The sequence below is a fragment of the Setaria italica genome, chromosome IX, assembly GCF_000263155.2.
Source record: "Setaria italica strain Yugu1 chromosome IX, Setaria_italica_v2.0, whole genome shotgun sequence".
Lineage (NCBI taxonomy): Eukaryota > Viridiplantae > Streptophyta > Magnoliopsida > Poales > Poaceae > Setaria > Setaria italica.
The window spans coordinates 17,324,631-17,344,234 of NC_028458.1; the positions used below are offsets into that span (position 1 = coordinate 17,324,631).

The 19,604-nt window shown below is 47.9% G+C and overlaps 2 protein-coding genes and 1 pseudogene across 3 annotated transcripts; all 3 read left to right on the forward strand.

Annotated features, from left to right (window-relative positions):
- The first annotated feature begins 4,397 nt into the window (after positions 1–4,397).
- LOC101754462 (WD repeat-containing protein 26) lies at positions 4,398–11,203 on the forward strand. 2 transcript variants are annotated; one of them, XR_002675858.1, is made up of 4 exons: positions 4,398–5,452; positions 6,779–6,880; positions 9,438–10,296; positions 10,744–11,203. XR_002675858.1 is itself a non-coding variant. In XM_004982884.3 (4 exons), the coding sequence occupies exons 1-4, from the start codon at positions 4,805–4,807 to the stop codon at positions 10,915–10,917; spliced, it is 1,569 nt and encodes a 522-aa protein (XP_004982941.1). In that variant the 5' UTR covers positions 4,401–4,804; the 3' UTR covers positions 10,918–11,203. The 2 variants fall into 2 exon arrangements, 1 of the variants encoding a protein (XP_004982941.1); XM_004982884.3 differs by having other exon boundaries at positions 4,401–5,452; positions 9,438–10,082.
- Positions 11,204–12,338: 1,135 nt separating this feature from the next.
- Positions 12,339–14,531, forward strand: LOC101768398. The gene has a single exon (XM_004986458.3). The coding sequence runs from the start codon at positions 12,378–12,380 to the stop codon at positions 14,301–14,303; it is 1,926 nt and encodes a 641-aa protein (XP_004986515.1). The 5' UTR covers positions 12,339–12,377; the 3' UTR covers positions 14,304–14,531.
- A 583-nt stretch (positions 14,532–15,114) lies between these two features.
- On the forward strand, positions 15,115–18,160 carry LOC101768802 (annotated as a pseudogene).
- Positions 18,161–19,604: the final 1,444 nt, after the last annotated feature.

Below are 19,604 nucleotides of genomic sequence, written 5' to 3' on the forward strand. Positions count from 1 at the left end.
CGACTCCCGAGGCACGCCCCGTGTCGACCCCTAAGGCGCGGCCCTAGAGCTTTGCGGGGTCGAGTCCCGGGCGGGCGGCCCGCTCGGTTTGTCCCCCGCGGCCGTTTGGGAGCGCTGCTCCCGGGTGACGAGCGCGCCCGGCCGGTAGGCTAGAACTCCTCCTCCTCCTATTCCTCCTCCTCGTCTTCCTCCTCCTCCTCTTCGTCGTCGTCTGATACGACCTGGCCCTTCCGCCGCCGTTGGAACTCCTTGGCGGCCTTCCTTTTCTTCCTCGCCGTCTCCTTGTCCTTGCGCTGCTTCTGCTTCTCGGCAAGGAGATGGTTTTGCTGCCGCCGCTCGACGTCCTCTGGCACCGGCGGACGCGAGTCAACGACATTAGTCATGTGGCCTTGCAGACACGAAGGCTCCGCGTCAGAGCGATGAACCAGGAAACGCAGGAAAAAGAAACGAGCGCGTGAAGTCCTTACCAGATCAATGAAATCCTTGTCCGGGCGCATCGGATGATGGCTAGGCACTGGGTAATCGGCGTCCTTATCCTCCAACGCCTCCCGGACTCGCTGCCGGATCTCGGAGGCGGCGATCGCACCCGTCGCATGGACGGTGCCCTTGGTCGGCGCACCGGGAGTCATCTCGGTGAGCGAGCGGACTCGGAGCATCAACGGCGGCACCCTCCGAGCATGGTATGCCCCGATAACTCCGGCCCTGGTCAGCCCCTTTCCCTTCAGGTACTCGATGGCCTGAAGCAAGCCAGTGATCCGCTTCTTCTCCTTCTCCACCGGGCCGTACGACCACAGCTCTGGCGCCACTTCAATGACACGGCTGGTGAACTCTGGCAAGGGAGAGTTAGAGTAGTTCTTCACGTAGAACCACTGTTGATGCCACCCCTTGTGGGACGTTGCGGTCTTCATCGCCATGTACTCCTTGGCGCAGGTATGGCGGAGGTGGATTCCAGCGCACCCTATCGGCACCGGGGTTGCCTGCTGCTGGCTCCCTCTCTTCTCGGCCTTCTGGTACAGGCTGACCGCAAGGAAATACTTCCAAAGCGAGAAGTTGGGCTCGATGCCCAGGAACCCCTCGCACAGCTCGACGAACGCCGTGATGTGTTGGATCCCGTTGGGATTAAGGTGCTGCAGCTCGAACCCGTAGTAGTGCAGTAGCCCGCGGAAGAAAAGGCTCGGCGGGGTCGCGAACCCTCTCTCGTGGAAGTGGGCGAACGACACAACGTAGCCGGCGGGCGGACTCGGCACCTCCTCCATCTCGGGGAACTGCCATTCGCCCCTCTCGATCCTCTCATAGAGGAGGCCCTCCGTCGGCACGCGAGGTGCCAAAGCTTGTGCGTGCGCAGGATCCCATCGCAAAGGGGAGAAAAGCTCGACGGCGGAAGGTGAGGAAGGTTGTAGCGCTGGGTGGAGGAAGATGAACGGCGCGCAAGAAAGCTAAGGGTGCGCGAGGAGGTAAAAAGACTTGGGGGCAGATTGCGGGCGAAACCGGCGAGGCGGACTCCCCGTCTTATAGGAGGGCGCGTGGGAAGCAGAACAGACGCCCCCATCGCAATAAATGCGGCGCCAGGTACGCCTCATCACGCCCGTCCTTTTTGGAAATCATGCGCATGACCTGCTGTAGGAAACATCCTCTCCTCCCTCGTTTCGCGGGTCGGCGCCTTCCGCTACTTCGCCTCCCAGAGAGTACGCGCGCACAACCTCCTCTGCATCCGGCCTAAGGCCCACCAAAAAGGTAAAAAAGGGATACGGGGTTGAAAACACCCCTATGGCCCGTTACGATGCAGGGGTTCGAAGGTTGGCCCACCATGCGTTCGACAATCGCCCCAGGATAACCCTAAGCAAGGGGTGAGAAGGGACGAGTCCACTAGCGGCCATCACCTGGGCGCACGATAGCCTAGGGCGTCCCGATCTCATATTCGAGTCCGGACCGACACCAGAGTTCATGGTTTTTCCCCAAAGAAAGGCAATGAGCCACAGGATCCAATCGAATAGACTCGGGAACCATATGAACTGGCCGGCCGGAATCTGGGGTACGCCACCAGCTTGGCCCGAGCCGGACCCCCCCGAACGGGGATCGGGACCCCACTCGAATCGACCCGTTTGCAGCTCAACGAGCACCACGGTTCGTCCGGCAAGGATAGCGTGGCACGGCTCACCCCCTGCGTCTCAGCGAACAGACGCTTGAGGGGTAACGTTCAAAAGTCGATCTGGCCTCCCGACCGGTCTCCTGCAACGCGCAGGAGGTTGGGGGCTGGCATCGCAACCAATGACCACATGAATGGTCACGACCTAAGGTCTCCGGACGGAAGGCGTCCTACGGAACAACGAGAATCTTCTTGCGCCAAGACATCCGCAGGGCTCTTCGTCTGGTCAACTTCCCCAACCAAGCCGAACAGACAACACTTCCCGTCCCTGATTAACTGCAGCTTGCACGACGAGCGGAGATTCCTTACGAGCGACGATAACAGCCTCTGGAGGAGCGTCCCCGCTCCACCACAGGCTTGGGGGCTATTGTTGGGGGGAAATATTAACGACCTCCTAATGACCATTAAAACAACAATCATGAAGGCCTAGACCCACCTGCGGCAATGGTGGCCGCCGTCGGCCCAACATGGGAGGGGAGCACCCCGCTCCGCCTCGCCCGACCCAGTGCCCCAGGGTCAGACGCTCCCGACCCCTCGACGGCCAGACTCTGCCTCGCCTGACCCGCGGTCCCAGGGTCGGGAGCGCCCGACCCCTTGCCACAAGGCTCCGCCTCGCCCGACCCAGGGCGTAAGGGGTCGGACTCACCCGGACCCACAAGACGAGTATCCACCTCAGGCGTAGACTGGAAGAAAAGAGTGCGGATCTCGTGGGCCCCCTGCCGATCTCGCCATAAATGCACCGCGGCTCTGGCGCGCAGAAAGGCGCCGGCGCCCTCGACATGACCCGTCACAAGTACCCAAGCACGACCGCATAGCACAGGCTACAGTGGCTGCGGCTCTCCTTGATTCGTTACAGGGCACTCATGGCCTACGCTGCCCGGCATAGGAGGAAGCCCCGCCCGTTCTCGCGCCCCGCGCATCCGGCGACAGGGACACGACGTCCGCGTCCCACGGGCTATCAGCAAGATAACAGGATCAGCCGCCTTCCCCGACGGGCACGGATACCACGACCGAACACCATCATCATGCCTGGCGGCAACGGCCACCAGGGAGATCGTCGACAGGATCCGAAGGCAGCCGCCCTTTTCCGGTGGACGCACTGATAGGAGCCGAAGGCCGAAGCGGGAGGCGGCGACCCGGGGACTTGGTCCTTCCCCTTGTATTGTATTTTACTTGAATTAGCTTATCTCTTTTACTTCTCCTCATGCCTAGCTCATCTGTAACCCCAAGCTCCCCTTGCGCTATAAAAGGAGGACCGGGGGTCCTGAGACTGTGGGGACTCTCTCAAGCGAAGAGAACATACACACTCACCATTAGAGCATCAGTGCACACCCAAGAGACTTAGGACCAGCTCCCTGTCTCGCCCTCCTGTAACCCCTACTACAGACCCCACGTGGGCAACACGAGCAGCTCCTCATACTGGACGTAGGGCTTTCTCTTGCCCGAACCAGTCTAAACCCCGTGTCTCTCACGCCACCATCCGAAGCCTTACGCGCATAAAAGAAATTTATTAGTCTTAGTCTTGATCCGCTAATCTTGACAACGACAACCGTACACTATATCAACGAAAAATTATACTAAAGGGGTGTTTGGATCTTTAGTCCGGACTAAAATTCATGTCACATCGAATATTCGGAGGCTAATTAGGAGGACTAAACATGAGCTAATTATAAAACTAATTATACAAATGGAGGCTAATTCCCGAGACGAATCTATTGAGCCTAACTAATCCATCATTATCATATATTTACTGTAGCACCACATTGTTAAATCATGGACTAATTAGGCTTAATAGATTCGTCTCGCAAATTAACCTCCATCTGTACAATTGATTTTGTAATTAATCTATGCTTAATACTCGTAATTAGTATATAAACACTTGATGAGATAGGAATTTTAGGACGGGACCTAAGCCTATTGAAACAACAAGAGCTATGTCACACTTATAGTGAGTCAGTGCCCACAACGAAAGCTGCGGCCAGATTTGATCGGCCGAAGGCGCCATCCATTCGCGATATCGCCTGACACGTCAGGGACATGCTCCGGCTCCGAATATTCCAGAGTCCCGATCCATATCCGGGTCCTGAATGTCCCGAAGCGCAAAAAGACCAAATCCATCTGACCATATCCCTGATCATTTGGAGCCGTTCAGATCGGACCCACGAAATCGACGGCTCGGCGCTGATGTGCCCGTCGCGGACGGACGGTGGGGCCGCAAAGGACAACTTCTCCAGCCCAGCCTTCCGCTTCCGTCCCCAAACCACACTTGATTCAGCCCAGTTCCCACAGTTTTTCTGAGAGGAGGGAAAAAAAAAAAACCCAGCTCGACCCATCGTTTGTGGCTCCCTTCAGAATCAATCCACACCATCGCTTCCAAAATCTCGTTGATAAACACCTTGCGATTTTTTTGATCGCACCTAAAAATTCCTTCTGTCTGTTGCCTGGAGCTACTGTATCATATCTGATCCATCTTCGAGCCCAAATCTCGTTCGCTTTTCCGAGCCTTTTGATTTTGATCCCGTTTTTATCCCCCCAAATCCACTAACCCCCTGCAAAGATTTGATCTTTACGACTCCAAAGCCCAGATTTTTTTTTTCCTTGGGTTTGTGCCGTCGGCGGGGGCGCGAAATCCCTCAAGCTGGCGACCCCGGCGCGGCCATGGACCTGCCCGAGAGCTCTGTCCGCCGCCGTGTCGGCCCCGTCGACCGCGAGGAGCTGGTGCGCGTCATCGAGGAGTCGCTCTACTCGCTCGGGTACCGGCGAGCGGCGGCCGAGCTCGAGGCGGAGTCCGGCGTGCCGCTGTACCCGCCGGAGCACGACCGCCTGCTGCTCGACGTGATGGCCGGCCGGTGGGACGCGTGCGCGGAGACCGTCCGCTCGGTCGCTGGCGTCGGCGACGCGGACCGCGCGGTCGCGGAGTTCCTCTTGTGGAGGGGCCACTACCTGGAGCTGCTGGGGACCGGCGGCGACGCCGGACTGCGGCGTGCGAGGGAGGTGCTCCGGCGCCGGATTGCCCCGCTCGCTGTCGATAGGAGGTGCGTGCACTGGCTGGCGTGCGCCATGGTCTCGTGCGAGGGGGCAGTCGCTCCGGATGCCGTGGTTGGGTGGAGGATTGCGGTGTTCTTGGATTTAGTTGAGGTGCTGCCACCATGGTTCCATGTGCCCACCGGGCGGTTGGAGCATTTGGTGGAGAGTGCGGTTACTAAGCAAGTAGCATCGTGTATATATCACAATTTGCCGGATGAGATCACTATGCTTGAAGATCATAAGTGCCATGAACAGCACATCCCCTCCGAGTGTGCACAGGTGCGAGTTAAACAGATTGTTGACTTGTTTTTCAGTTCCCTGACAAATTGTCCAAGCTTATCAGATCAAGAAGAATGCAATATAAACTCACATACTAAATTCATCGATTACAATCGGGAAATACTTTACAATTTAGGTGTGGTGTTCTTCTGACAATGTTTAGCAATTCAGTATGGCTTTACTAAAAAAAAAGCAATTCAGTATGGTTATTAACCTCAGCGATTTAAATTTCTTCTTTGTCATGTTTGCAATGTATAGCTTTATCCCTCTTCACATTTGATTTTGGAAGCATAAAAGTTCAACGCAGCTGGCAGATGTTTCTCAAAGCACCACATATTGTTTTTTGTCCTCTACAGCAGGGGTTTGGATAATTTCAGAATCTTTACATCGATTTAAGAAAACCAAATTAGAACGACACATTTCACACCAATTTCTAATTTCTTTTCAAGCTGCGCTTCATCTTCCTGTATGAAACTTGCCCGTGCCCATGCTGTTAATACCTAATTGGAAACATGAACATTATTGTTGGTAGAGAAAGGAAAGACAATTTGTAGGAGGAACTGTGTATCTTTGATCTTGTTTGCACGTGAATGCATGAACTCAGCCACTACAAATTGTCAGTAGAAGACATCTGTGAATTTCAACCATCGCTAAATGCTAAATGAAATTTTTTGTTGTCTAAGTGTAATATATTTCTTATTCTGAACCAGCACCCACAAGGCCCTGATTCATTCAGGGTATGGGTATGTTTTGTGAACTTACACTACCTATGTAATAACTATCACAAAAACACACTTTTAAGCATCCATTTCGAAGAACTACACATACTTGTTCATAATGTTTCACAAAATCACACTTCCATAACATGAAATGTACCTGATAGGATAGAGACTTGCCCATCTGAGTTATTATATGCAAATGACTCGTGTTTGCTGATGTGAATGTATTTGCCACACGGGATAAAAGCATACATTTCCGACTGATTGTCTTTCAGGGTGGACATAAAACAGGTGGGATAAAACATGGACCGATACAATAAACATGATGATACTATTGTAGAAGCATGTTTTTGTGAAATTTATGCACAATTAGTTATGATTCTTTGAAACATGTGATTAAAGGTGTCGTTTTGTATAATTTTGAGTTTTTGACAATAACAGTAGTGTTTCCTTTCTGAAATTTACTCATTCATCTTAAGAAAAAGGGATGACTATTCAGGTAAACTTCTTATGTGTTTTCAGCACTCGACAGCACTATAAATTTTTATGCTGGGGGTTTGGGCTATATTGCAAAGTTACATATTTCACATTCCATGCCTGTTTGCAGATATTATGTGGTCATAATAATGAAGTTTGGTTTGTAAGGTTCTCTAATAATGGAGACTACCTGGCATCATCTTCAAGTGATTGCACCGCCATAATTTGGAAGGTATGATTTGACGCACCCAAGCATCAAGCTGAAAATGTTATGCGGTTTATTGTTTGAGTAAATGATATCACAACATTACCTTGTTATCCTTGTGCTCCAGAACCAGAAGTCAACTTATTACTGATTATACATGACGTTATCTTATTCCATATTTCTTGACTACACTGTTCAGACTTAACCTGAGTGAACATAGCATGACATTTGTGCTCCCGGCTGAACTTGACATCATGGAATAATACCCACAATGAATGCGTTGTATAACAATCGAATTATGGAACTAATGTTGAACTTTTGGGCATTACCTGATGCTAGCAGCAGGTAGCTCACTCCATGCTGCCCAGTGTAGCAGGTATACTGAGTGCCTTAAGTACTGCTTACACAGAAGTGCCTTTCATTTGACTCTTAGTAGATGTTTCAAGTGTTCATTGTGTCGCATTTGCTACCTCATCCCCATAGGAAGTTTATATCTGGCTCAGCTGTCACCCGTTTTCATGCCACCTTGTATTGTTTGCACTGAATATCTTCAAATTCTGACTGGCTTTTCATTATTTTATAATTTATCTATTGCTTACTTTGGGACATATTAGTAGGCTGGTTGTTCATTGTAAGGGTTTTATCCATTGTAGCCTAAGACTGTAAACAGCTGAAAAAAGATTTGAACAATTGTTGGCCTTTTGCCTATAGCAGTTTCCATGGTTGATAAATTTAAGTTATATTAGTCTTTAAGTTAGATTAAATTTGTTGATAAGTAGTATTATTAAATACCAACTTTAGCTGATTAAATATACCATAGCTGAAGAAAATGCCATTTGGACAACTTTGATATTTCATGCCAACAATATAGACTTCTCGTGTGGTGTGTTCGAGAAAAAAACTAGGAAAGTGATTCACCTTTTCCTCTAATATGTGGTTTGGCTTCTGGGAAGCACCTAATCACCTATCATTTTTGCCATGCAATGTATAAGTTCGGAAATCGTGCAAATAAATTGGTGTGATGTTTCTAAAGTTGAATGGCATACAGTATTCATCAGCTGATTCACTGGCATTATTTAACTTACTTTTTGAGTTAAAGCATTAATGAACTTCACATGGTAGCTATTTTCCTGATTTGGAATAACTCTCATAGAGGAACTCAGAATGACTGCAAACTTTCTTAAAATAAATGAAGTGTTTTTTCTCTAGTGCTATATGTGGTGATGAGAATAGAGGTGACATGGAATGGACAAGAGATATTTCTTTCATTATTTTCTCTGCAATTTAGTCACTGCCTTAATATTTCTCTCTTTTTTATTCTTTTGTTTTCTGGGGTCTCAAATTCTTATGATTCATCATCCGTTTTATTTTCTACACATGAAAGTTGTCATGTATGACTATATTCAGGCCATCTCATTTAATCTGTATTGCTTACTTCACTAGATTTGGATCTCGATGATATTCCCACCTTGAACCTTACTGAAAATATTTTTTGTTTACTTATTGACATTTAATTACTTAGAGATAACCTTGTACACCTTTATATTTATGTTCCAAATATATTACTCCCTCTGTTAAGAAAATAAAGATGGTTTTTAACATGTGCGCCAACTATCTGAATTGAAGATGCGAAATGATAGTCAAAGTTTGCACAGAAAGCAATTTCAGAAAATAGAATGCATAGTTTCTTTCCTATCCAATACATATGAAATATGATGGTTAAAGTCAAATAATGGAGACCATGCCATTGTCCAAACAATATGTTGGAGTAGTTTTCTGTTTCATACTTAAACTGCATCACTACATTCTTAAGGACCTTTCTGCTGCAATCTAGTAGCATGTTCCCATAATTCATGATAATGTTATCATTCACAATGTACCTCTCTTCAGACTTCATAGTATTAACTATCACCCTCACCAACTTTAATGCAATGATAAGCAGATGGGACTAAATTGAAGTGAGTAATGATACAAAACGTGAACTTGGGAAGGAAGATCATGCTTGTCATGTCATGTGTTGGTCTGTTTCTGGATTGCTCATATACTTCATCTTAACTGGTTTCTTCATGATATTGGGAATAATATAATTAAAGGAGTCTCAAATTTCAATATCTGTTTGCACAGTCAAGTCCATGTACAAATTATCAAAGTTTGATCAATGGTAGCAAAGAAAGATCCTATTAACTACTAGTCCCTTCATGATAAATGATACTTAGTTTGTTCAAGGGACATGGATTTCTAGAAGTCTAGCAGTATGCTAACGTTCCCTCAATTTTTTAGATTATTGCTGACCCCTCGTACTGTATCTAAGCTAGAGGAAAAATGGAGATGAAGGCATGTAAATTTAAATACTCATTTATCAGGGAAAACATGACTAGGTATGAAGCTTATGAGAGCACAATGCATTTTGAATGAATTTTTATGGACAAATATCCATTCTTCAAGCACATATTTCATCTACAGCTGTTTTTGCTTTGCTTACAGGCAACCCATATTCGATCTATTTGTAAAATTTGTTTAACATTTATGATCATTTGTTTTCCATATGTTACAATTTCTGTTTCTCGTCATTATATGGTTTTAGGTGGAAAAGGATGATACGTTGACCAAGAAGCACTGCCTACAGGGTCACCACAAACCAATTTCCTTCGTTGCCTGGAGCCCAAATGATAGAATGCTGCTCACTTGTGGTACTGGTGAATTTTTGAAACTGTGGAACGTTGATACTGGTGAATGTAATCTTAAATTCCGAGGTTCAGCAGACTACATCATCAGTTCATGTGCATGGTTTCCTAATTCAGAGAAAATAGTATGTGCCAGCTCTGAGCCTGGAAGTTCGCCAAATAGGATCTTCACTTGTGACCTAGAAGGTCAAGAGCTGGAAGTATGGGCTGGAGATAGAATACCTAAAGTTAGTGATCTTGCTGTGACACCTGATGGCCGGCACCTAATCTTTGTATCTTGCAACGATATCTGGATTCGAGAACTTCCAAAGGGGAGGGAATGGAGATTTCGTGAGAAGCAGGCGATTTCATCTCTTTCTCTCTCAGGTGATGGACAGTCACTCATTGTCAACCTTAGCAGCCAGGAAATTCATTTGTGGAAAATTAATGAAAGTTCTACTGTTCCTGAAAAGTTCAAGGGGCACAAGCAAGAGAAGTTTGTGATTAGGTCTTGCTTTGGGGGTTCAAATTCCTTGTTCATTGCTAGTGGCAGTGAGGATTCACAGGTATAGTTTTTTGCTAGACTTTGGTCCTGCTTTTGATGAAATGTTTAGCCAACTCCAGCTTCTGTTTTAATTTCCTGCCTAACCTAAATTCCATGGTTGGTTATGCATATGGAACATAACCACCTACCCAAGTATGAGGCATGTCTAAACAAACTGATGGCTTAAAGCAACACCATGCTTCCAGGGCTAATGCGCATGATGCTAGCAATTGTAGGTAGGTTGACTAATGATGTCTATCACCTCTTTAATATAATATAACAAAACGCCTTGAAATGAAATTCTGTGTAAACATATGGATTTTTTTGAAAGATTAAACATATGGATAACATCCAAAGTTCTACTAGACTAATCATATGGTTTTGGTTTAGAGTTGCTAATTCAGCATTGTGGTTGATAACTGGCAACTTGTTTTTTCCTTTTTCAGGAAGCTATGTTTTACATTAGTTGCCATGTGCCGTTGTAGCAAGGGTAGCCTAATGCAAAGAAGTGATGCGATCTTTTATGATTTTATCTTAGGCATAGGATATACAAAACTGAAACTGATAATAATACCAAATACAAAATAAACTGATTGGTAATATTTTTTCAATTATAGGAAGATAGTACACCTATGGATTGTTGCTCTTGTTTACCATTTGCTACCTTGTTGAAACAATGGCAGGTCTACATTTGGAAAAGGCACCTCGAAACGCCAATAAAGGTTTTGCATGGCCACACAATGATCGTGAACTGTGTAAGCTGGAATCCTGCGAGGCCTCATATGCTGGCTTCTGCTAGTGATGACCGCACAGTTCGAATATGGCTGGCACGCAAGCCTGGAAGCACATGCAGTTGAAGTGTCAAATTTTGTATGTTATTGTAAATAGTTGTACATTTAGACTGTTTGCACAAATCTGTTTGGGATTAATTCCCCCCGTTAAAGAGTTTGTAGCTTACCTTCAGAGTTCAGAAATAAACCTCGACAGCCAGAGGTAGCAGGGTGCTGTGTTCCTTATGTATGCCTGGTTACCCGGTGAGTTTTGATACTTGTGTGCATGACACAGATGCATCAGAACTTTGTAGTACATTTTATGAGCCGATACTAGTTAAAATTGCTGAGATATGCCTTCTGTTGGTGTGAATTCAGTGCTCATCGTGCCTACTCAGTCATGAACTTCTCGTTTTGCTGTGTTCATGTGCAGATCAATAGATCATGCATGGTTTTTTGTTTTGAATAGTACCCACAACTTTCTGAAGCGTTTTCTCTGTGACTTTCTGAAGGCTTTTACATGAGAGATGAAAATCAGTGACAAGGGTATTTTTCCAGGAGAACAGGGAGAAAGTTAGAAATCAACCTGCTACCTGGTCAGGTTCTTGCCTGTTCCTATGGAATTGTATTGTTATGACATTCATGCCGCTCAAACTTGCTCTCAGGTAATAAAGTCCCGGGCTCGCGGCTGGTAGATTATGTGCACGCACGCAAGCACGAATATCTGAATGGTCATTGGATTGATTGCCCACTTATTGACCGTTTGTACATTCTAGAAACCATTAACAAGGAGGCTCAGTCAACAAGAGCAGGATTAGAAATAGGTTACGGCGACCGTTGTACCGAACCTGCAGGCTGCACTGCAGGTATCCACGATTTCCCGGGAATTTTAAATCAGGTTCAACGCGTAGCGTACGTGGACGCGGCACCCACACGGAACTCCTCTGTAGATGCAGCTGCAGTTGAGTCACTTGCACGGGGTGTTTGGATACACCCCACTAAAATTTAGCATCTGTCACATTGGATGTTTAGATGCTAATTAGGAGTATTAAATATAGACTAATTACAAAACTAATTGCACAGATGGAGTCTAATTCGCGAGACGAATCTATTAAGCCTAATTAGTCCATGATTTGACAATGTGGTGCTACAGTAACCATTTGCTAATGATGGATTAATTAGGCTTAATAGATTCGTCTCGTGAATTAGCACAGGATTCTGCAATTAGTTTTATAATTAGCTCATGTTTAGTCCTCCTAATTAGCATCCGAACATCCGATGTGACAGTGTTAAAGTTTAGCACAACACCCTAAATGACCCTAAATGTAACTGGCCTCACGCATCAGTGACTCAACCGTAGAGAGCAGTGCTCCTTCCCACACGGAGAACACTTGTTTTTTTTGAAACAAGACGGAGAACACTTCTTCCGATCACTGTCGGCGTGTAGCTGTCAGCTTCGTCACAACTCAGAAATCCGCAACAGAATTTTCTGTTGTTGATTCGTTTTCTTTTTCGTGGAAAAAAGAAGAAGAGGGAGAAGCACGGAAATGGAGAGCAGCTCGTGCCATGGCGACACGCGCAGGAGCCGGGCCTGCAGCAGCGGCGGCGGGAGTAGTAGCAGCGGGAACGCCGCTATCTTCACAACGGAGTGCTCCCACAAGCTCCAGTCCCGCTGCGTCTCCGGGCCAGGGAGCGCCCCGAATCGCCCGCCCTGCAGCGCCAGGTGGCGCGAGCTGCCGTCCCTCCGCTCCACGAACCCGTCGCCGCGCCAGCCGCCGCCGTCGCCCGCCGCGTTGGCCGCGCCGGCGTCCCAGCCGTTCTTCCGGCCCATGGAGCCGCGGGTATTCGACGACGACGATCCGGTGGACCGGACGCCGCGGCCGATTCGTGACCATGAGGACCTTTACCGCGGCGCAAGCGCGGCGGAGGCATCCGACGGAGGAGCGGTGGCGCTCGCCACGCACTGCGAGTGCTCGACCCTCGCGAGGGACGCGTCCGCCAACGACTTCGCCGTGCTCGTGCACGCCAGGGCGCCCGGGATTGCCGGGGCTGGCGGCGCGGCTCCGCGCGCGCCGCTGGACCTAGTGACCGTGCTCGACGTGAGCGGCAGCATGGTGGGCACCAAGCTCGCGCTGCTGAAGCAGGCCATGGGTTTCGTCATCGACAACCTCAAGCCCCGGGACCGCCTCTGCGTCGTGTCCTTCTCCTCCGGCGCGTGCCGCCTCATGCGGCTCGCGCGCATGTCGGACGCCGGGAAGGCCCTGGCGAGGCGCGCCGTGGAGTCCCTCAAGGCGGGCGGCGGCACCAACATTGGGGAGGCGCTCCGCAGGGCCGCCAAGGTGATCGACGAGCGCATGCACCGGAACGTCGTCGCCAGCGTCGTTCTCCTCTCGGACGGCCAGGACACGTACACCGTGCCGAGGCGCGGCGGCTACGGCGGCCGCGACGCCAACTACGACGCGCTCGTGCCGCCGTCCTTCGCGTACGACGGCGACGGAAGACGGTCGGCGCCCGTGCACACGTTCGGCTTCGGCACGGACCACGACGCGGCGGCGATGCACACCATCGCCGAGGCCACGGGCGGGACCTTCTCCTTCATCGAGGACGAAGCGGCCATCCAGGACGCGTTCGCGCAGTGCATCGGCGGGCTCCTCTCGGTCGCTGTGCAGGAGCTGCGCGTTGACGTCGCGTGCGTGCACCCCGGCGTGCGCGTCCGTGCGGTCAAGTCCGGCAGCTACGTGAACCACGTCGAAGCCGACGGCCGCGCCGCGTCCGTCGACGTCGGCGAGCTCTACGCGGACGAGGAGAGGCGATTCTTGCTGTTCCTGCACGTGCCGAGGGCCCGCACCGCGGACGACGCCACGCGCCTGGTCAGAGTGGCCTGCGCTTACCGCGACACGGCCACCGGACGGGGCAAGAGCGTCGCCGGAGAGGACGCTGTGGTGCTGAGGCCCCGGGGCGCGGTGGCCGCGGAGCGCTCCGTGGAGGTCGAGCGCGAGCGCGTCCGGGTGGAGGCTACGGACGGCATTGCCGCGGCCCGGGCGGCGGCGGAGCGAGGCGCGCACGCGGAGGCGGTGGAGATCCTCCGGAGCCGGCAGCGATCCGTGGTGCGGTCCGCCGCGGCGCGGGCGGGGGACTCCACGTGCTTGGCGCTGTCGCGCGAGCTGCGGGAGATGCGCGCGCGCGTGGCGGACCGGCAGCGGTACGAACTGTCTGGGCGCGCGTACGTGCTCGCCGGGCTGAGCTCGCACGCACAGCAGCGCGCCACGTCGCGGCAGATGATGTCCGGTGGCGGGGCGACGACACGTGGCGGCGAATCGGCGGAGGAGCGCAGCGTGGCGTTCGCTACGGCGGGAGCCACGACGTCGTACATGACACCGGCGATGCTAGACATGCTGGAACGGTCGCGGAGGTCGCGGGAGCTGCTGCAGCGACGCCAGCAACAGACGGAGGAACGGAGAAGAACCTTTTGAGCGCACGGACCAACGCAGGGGTGGGATGTGATGCCTTCCGAAATCTGAATCGCGAATTCCGAAAGAAAATGCCTGGAGGTACTTAGACTAGCAGCTAGCAATCGAGAATATACTGTAGATCGAATATATGGTAGATTGTTTTTGGCAAAAAGATTGTTTTTGGCTTTTACATAGGTTGTGCATAACCTATGTAGATGTATATAAAAAAAATTATGTATTTAAAAAAGTCAAAACAACCTATAATCTGTGATGATCTGTGACGGGGGGAGTAATAGAAGTAACGACTCCTTTTCGTTCATTTCTCAAGATGTTTTAGCGTTTCCGTAAGTCAGATATATTTAATTTTAACAAAATTTATAAAAAATATATAAACCAATGAGGATTTGGCGTCCATATAGACGCATCTATTTTATCTGCATTGTTCGCTTGTCTACTTGGAGATACGTGTGGTAACGTCTGTCAAGACGCTGTGCGAGCATCTATTTAGGGCATGTACAACGGCGTCTTTTTCCTCGTCTCCGTGTTGGCATTTTTGCCGAAACCCCCCCACGCACGCACGGCCCGTCGCCTCGCAAGGTGACGCCCAAGTCCCGTGCTCCGAGGCGGAGGAGACGGCGGCGGCTCCGTTGTACGGCTTCATCTTCTGGAGGCGACGGCGCACTCGGATCCCGCGCGGGAAGCAGCAGATTTGGGCTCCCGCGCGCGCCCAATCCATCTCCGCCCGCCTCTCCCCCGGTCGTAACTTTCCCCCAATCTGCCTCTTCCATCTCCACCTCGCTTTCTCCTCTTCTCCGATTTGGGCGCGCTCGAGATGTCCATGGCGGCCGCAGCTAGGAAGAAGAAGGCATTGGATGCGGCGGCGGCGGCCCCAGCCCGTAACCTCGGTCGCGGTTCATCACCGGCGCCGACGGCTCTCTCTTTCGGTCGTGGTGGCGGCTCGGCGCTGACGGCCCACTCTCTCGGTCGTGGCGGCAGCTGAGCAGCAGCAGCGACCGGTGGTGTCGGCAAGGGCGCGGCGACGACGCCATCCTCCATTGATGGATCCATCAGTGGCTTCCCCAGCTTTTCCTCTTTCCTCATTCACCATCTCAAGCTTGGTTTGATGATCCCTCTTCTCCTGGATCATGGTAATCTCTCTAAACTCAGATCTGTGACACCAAGTTTGGAATGATTTCAATTTACAATCAAGTTTAAGATCTAGTGAAGAATATTAGAAGAATATATGATCCTGTCATACATTCTGCATGAACTGATGTGATATAATGTTATTGACATACATGATGATCTTGATCTCGATCTGCCTCTGGTTTGCATGATGATTGGTCTGTTCAGGATAATTTGTTCGTACGCCTAATTTTTGTGATGGGAAGTGTACCTGATACTTGTTATTGGAATATGGAGGCAAGTGGAGTGCTCAGAATTCTGCGGCTTTTGCATTTGGCATGTTCCTCTCATGGTAGTCGGTCAGGTTTAGTTATGATAAGATATGGTTACTTAGGTGTGTTTAGAATTTACAAGTATATGGTGTCAATTTCCTGTTTATTTCGGCAAGTATGCACTGTATGAATCATGGATTCATGGTTGACATAGGGATGCTTTATTTGGCTGTTAGAACAGAAATTTGATTCTTGTTCTATCATTATCAAATAGTCAGCTCAATTGAAAGGTTCATTTGAAGGAAATTCAGAATGTGGGTTTTATAATTGCTATATCTGTGCAGTGTAGTTTAGTGGTAGCTACATGTGAAGCCATCTGCTTGAAGATTCTTCTAAGTACTATTCTTGCTTTGAGGGCCATGGATGTATGCTCTAAGTTGTGGTTTTCTTACTTATGTGCTACTGATGCATGTTTATGGTGGTACCTTAAGGTCTTCTGTCAGATTATGGTGTAGTGCTTTTGGTCCGAAACTCCTAGTCCTCTGGTGATACTTCAGTCACATGGTTTTGAATGAATCTTGGATTTCAGCTTCTTATCATCTAATGTTCCTTCATTTGCTGGACCATGTGCCCATTTCAGTACCAGCTTTTTTTTTTGAAATTGGACCATATGCCAGTTTCCTTCTGTTGTAACTTATTGGACCACTAGCACTATAATGAACAAACAGTGGAGATAGTGTAAAATCCAGATTTGAAATACATTGTAGATGAAAAAACATTAATTTCCATTCATGTCTAGGTCCTTATTGAGGTCTATTTACGGAGTTATTGTAACCAACTTTTAACAATTCTGATGCAACATGTGTTGTAATGAATCATACCGCAAGATGTGTACAGTATGCATTGCGTTACATCCATGCTGAGTTTCTAACCCTTGGGGGTTGGTGCTGTATGCTACTCTTTTAGACACCTGCTGTTCTTTTTTATTTTTAGAGTTAATCATATTTTTTAGGTGCACAGTAAGAGTTTAGATTAAGAGGACACATCAGTATTGTTCTATTGTCTAGTTTTCTATTAAAGAAGTATTATGTGATTCAGATCCTTTCTTCAGTTTTCTTTGACAAAGGTTTATACGACTAGATGACAGTTAAATAGAGCCTTTAAGCATGAACAGAGCCTCAAAAAATATACTTAAATAGATGACAAACAGGGGGTGTTCCATATCTTCTAGAATCAACTAAAGGACATCCTTTTCCTTTTCTATTCTGGTTATCCCTTTTCTGGATATTTTTGTTTTGATAGTATCCTCTCATTGTACATAGTTTTTTTTATATGTTTGATAGCAAGTGAAACTTTGATAGGTGATTGTGCTATATTCTGCAACTTAAAGCTATAGTGGTTATTGTTTGTTTCCTGCAGGGACAAAGATCCACATCCATCTGGTGGTTTCATGAGCTACTTCATAAATCAGCCACACAACTTTCATTTGGTTGGTGCACCTATTCCAACAGCCCTTTGAATAAACTGTCCACCAACAATGATGCAAGTTCACAGCCTGAAGTAGAAATACTTGACAATGACAATGTTAGGACTAAGAAGAGGATCCTATGGACAGAGGAAGAGGATCTTAGATTGATGAGCGCTTGGATAGAACATTCAACAGACTCTACCTGTGGAGCCGATAAGGGTGGTAACCAGTATTGGGGTGAGGTTGTTGAATCCTACAACAAGACTACCCCACCACTTCGAAAGAGAAATCTGAAGCAATGCAAGGATAGATGGCACAAGATTAATAGGTGGACAGACCTCTTTGAATGTGCTTATATAAAGGCTCGCAGAGTATTTACAAGTGGATATTCCGATCAAATGTGGATTGATGCAGCCCACAAGTTCTATGTGGAGGACAACAAAGATGCAAAACTAGGACCCTTTGTTGGGATTGAGGTTTGGAAAATTTGTTGAGAAGTGTCAAAGTGGAAAACATACAATGAAGAGCTGAGGAATGCACGTAAAAGGAAATCATTTCACCTTGAAGAAGAAAGGGGTCAGGAAAGTGATGAAAGTTTGGAAGAGATGCCAAATCGACCAATGGGTCAGAAGGCAGCTAAAAAGGTAGCTCTAGCAGCAAAAGGCAAGTCAAAAGGCTCCAGCAGCGATGATGGTAACTCAAAGGAATCTGCTATTGATCTAGATAAATTAGGTAGATTTAGCAAAATCCAGGAGGAAACAAATGCAAACCGTATGAAGATATTGGAACTGCAGCAGAAGCTATCATCTGAGAAGCTTAAGACCACAAAAGTTGCCCACCTTACTGCACAAGAGACCAAAGAGGGAAAGAAGCTTGAGAAAGAATCAAAGATGATGGAGGCTTATAACAGCCTCATCTTTCAAGATACAAGTTCAATGTCTGATGTGGAAAAGGCGGAGCGAGTTGCTGCCATGAAGTGTCTTAGGAAGGCCCTTTTTCCTAAAAGTGACTGAATAGGTAACTTGAGCAACCTGTCATTGCTATCTTTTATCTGAACATGTCATTGCTATCTTCTATCTAAACATGTCATTTGAATCTGAGTGCTATCTGAGTTGAATGAGAATGTTATTTGAATCTGAATGCTATCTGAGTGTCTTAAGAATTAGACCCTAGTAATATTTTTGGAGATGTAGACAACATTTGTTCTTTAGAACTGGTTGGCGTTGAAATATACAAGATGACCGTTGTTCTTTATTAATTGTGAATCCACTTTGAGAATTATTGTGCTGGTGATAAGATTGTTTCCTTGTGATTCCAGCCTAGTAATATTCTTGGAAGATGAACCTGTGCAATTCAGCATTCTGATTTTATTTCCATTGGTACTGTGACAAGGTACTGCAGGCAAGTGCCTATGCTAGAAGCCTAGAAGAGAAGGGATGCAGAATCTGGGAAGAGTTTGAGCAACCTATCATCTGAGTGCTATCTACTATTTACCTGAATGTTATGTACTAGTGAACATGCCATTTCAATTGAATGTTACCTGATTTAGATTAATGCTGTAAGAATCTTTGCTGAGAGGTCATGGCCTGATGGAACATTTGCTATCTATCTATCTATCTGAGTGCACTAGAGCCATATGTCATCTCCTTTAGCGCACATGGACAGGTATCTTTTTATTTTCTGTCAGAAAGGGTGAAGCTCTTCGAGCGCACATGGACATGTATCTGAGTGTGAATCTGAATCTAAATGTGAATGTGCTATCTAAATGTGAATGTGCTATCTAAATCTGAAACGGTGAGCTATCTGAATGTGAATGTGTTATCTAAATGTGAACATGTCATCTGAATGTGAATGTGCACCTATCTGAATGTGAATGTGTTATCTAAATATGAACATGTCATCTGAATGTGAATGTGCACCATACAGATGTTCACCGCATACTATAAATTGGCACCAGTCCACCACAGATATGTTCACTGCATACTAGTTCATTTTCCACTCTAGTTAGTTCCTATGGAGCAAGTTGAGGTGCAACATGCCGAGGACTTTGATCCTGCAGAGGTGTTCACCATAGAAGATATGCTAGCGGAGGATGAAATCTTAGAAGATATGATACAAGAGGAATTGAAGGCCTACATCGATGGAGAAGCATCAACAGTATCTCGCCGTCGCCGACAAACTGGACCGCGCAGGTACATATCGAGGAATCGAGAAGCAGCTCATGATGATCTTGTCGCTAATTACTTCTCTGCAAATCCTATCTACACCGATGAGATGTTCCGTAGGAGATTTAGGATGAATAAGCCATTGTTCTTACGTATCGTGCATGCACTCAGTGATTGGTCTCCTTATTTCACCCAAAGACCCGATGCTACTGGTAGGAATGGACTTTCATCGCTTCAAAAGTGTACCGCGGCTATCAGGATGCTAGCTTATGGAAGCTCGGCTGATCAAGTT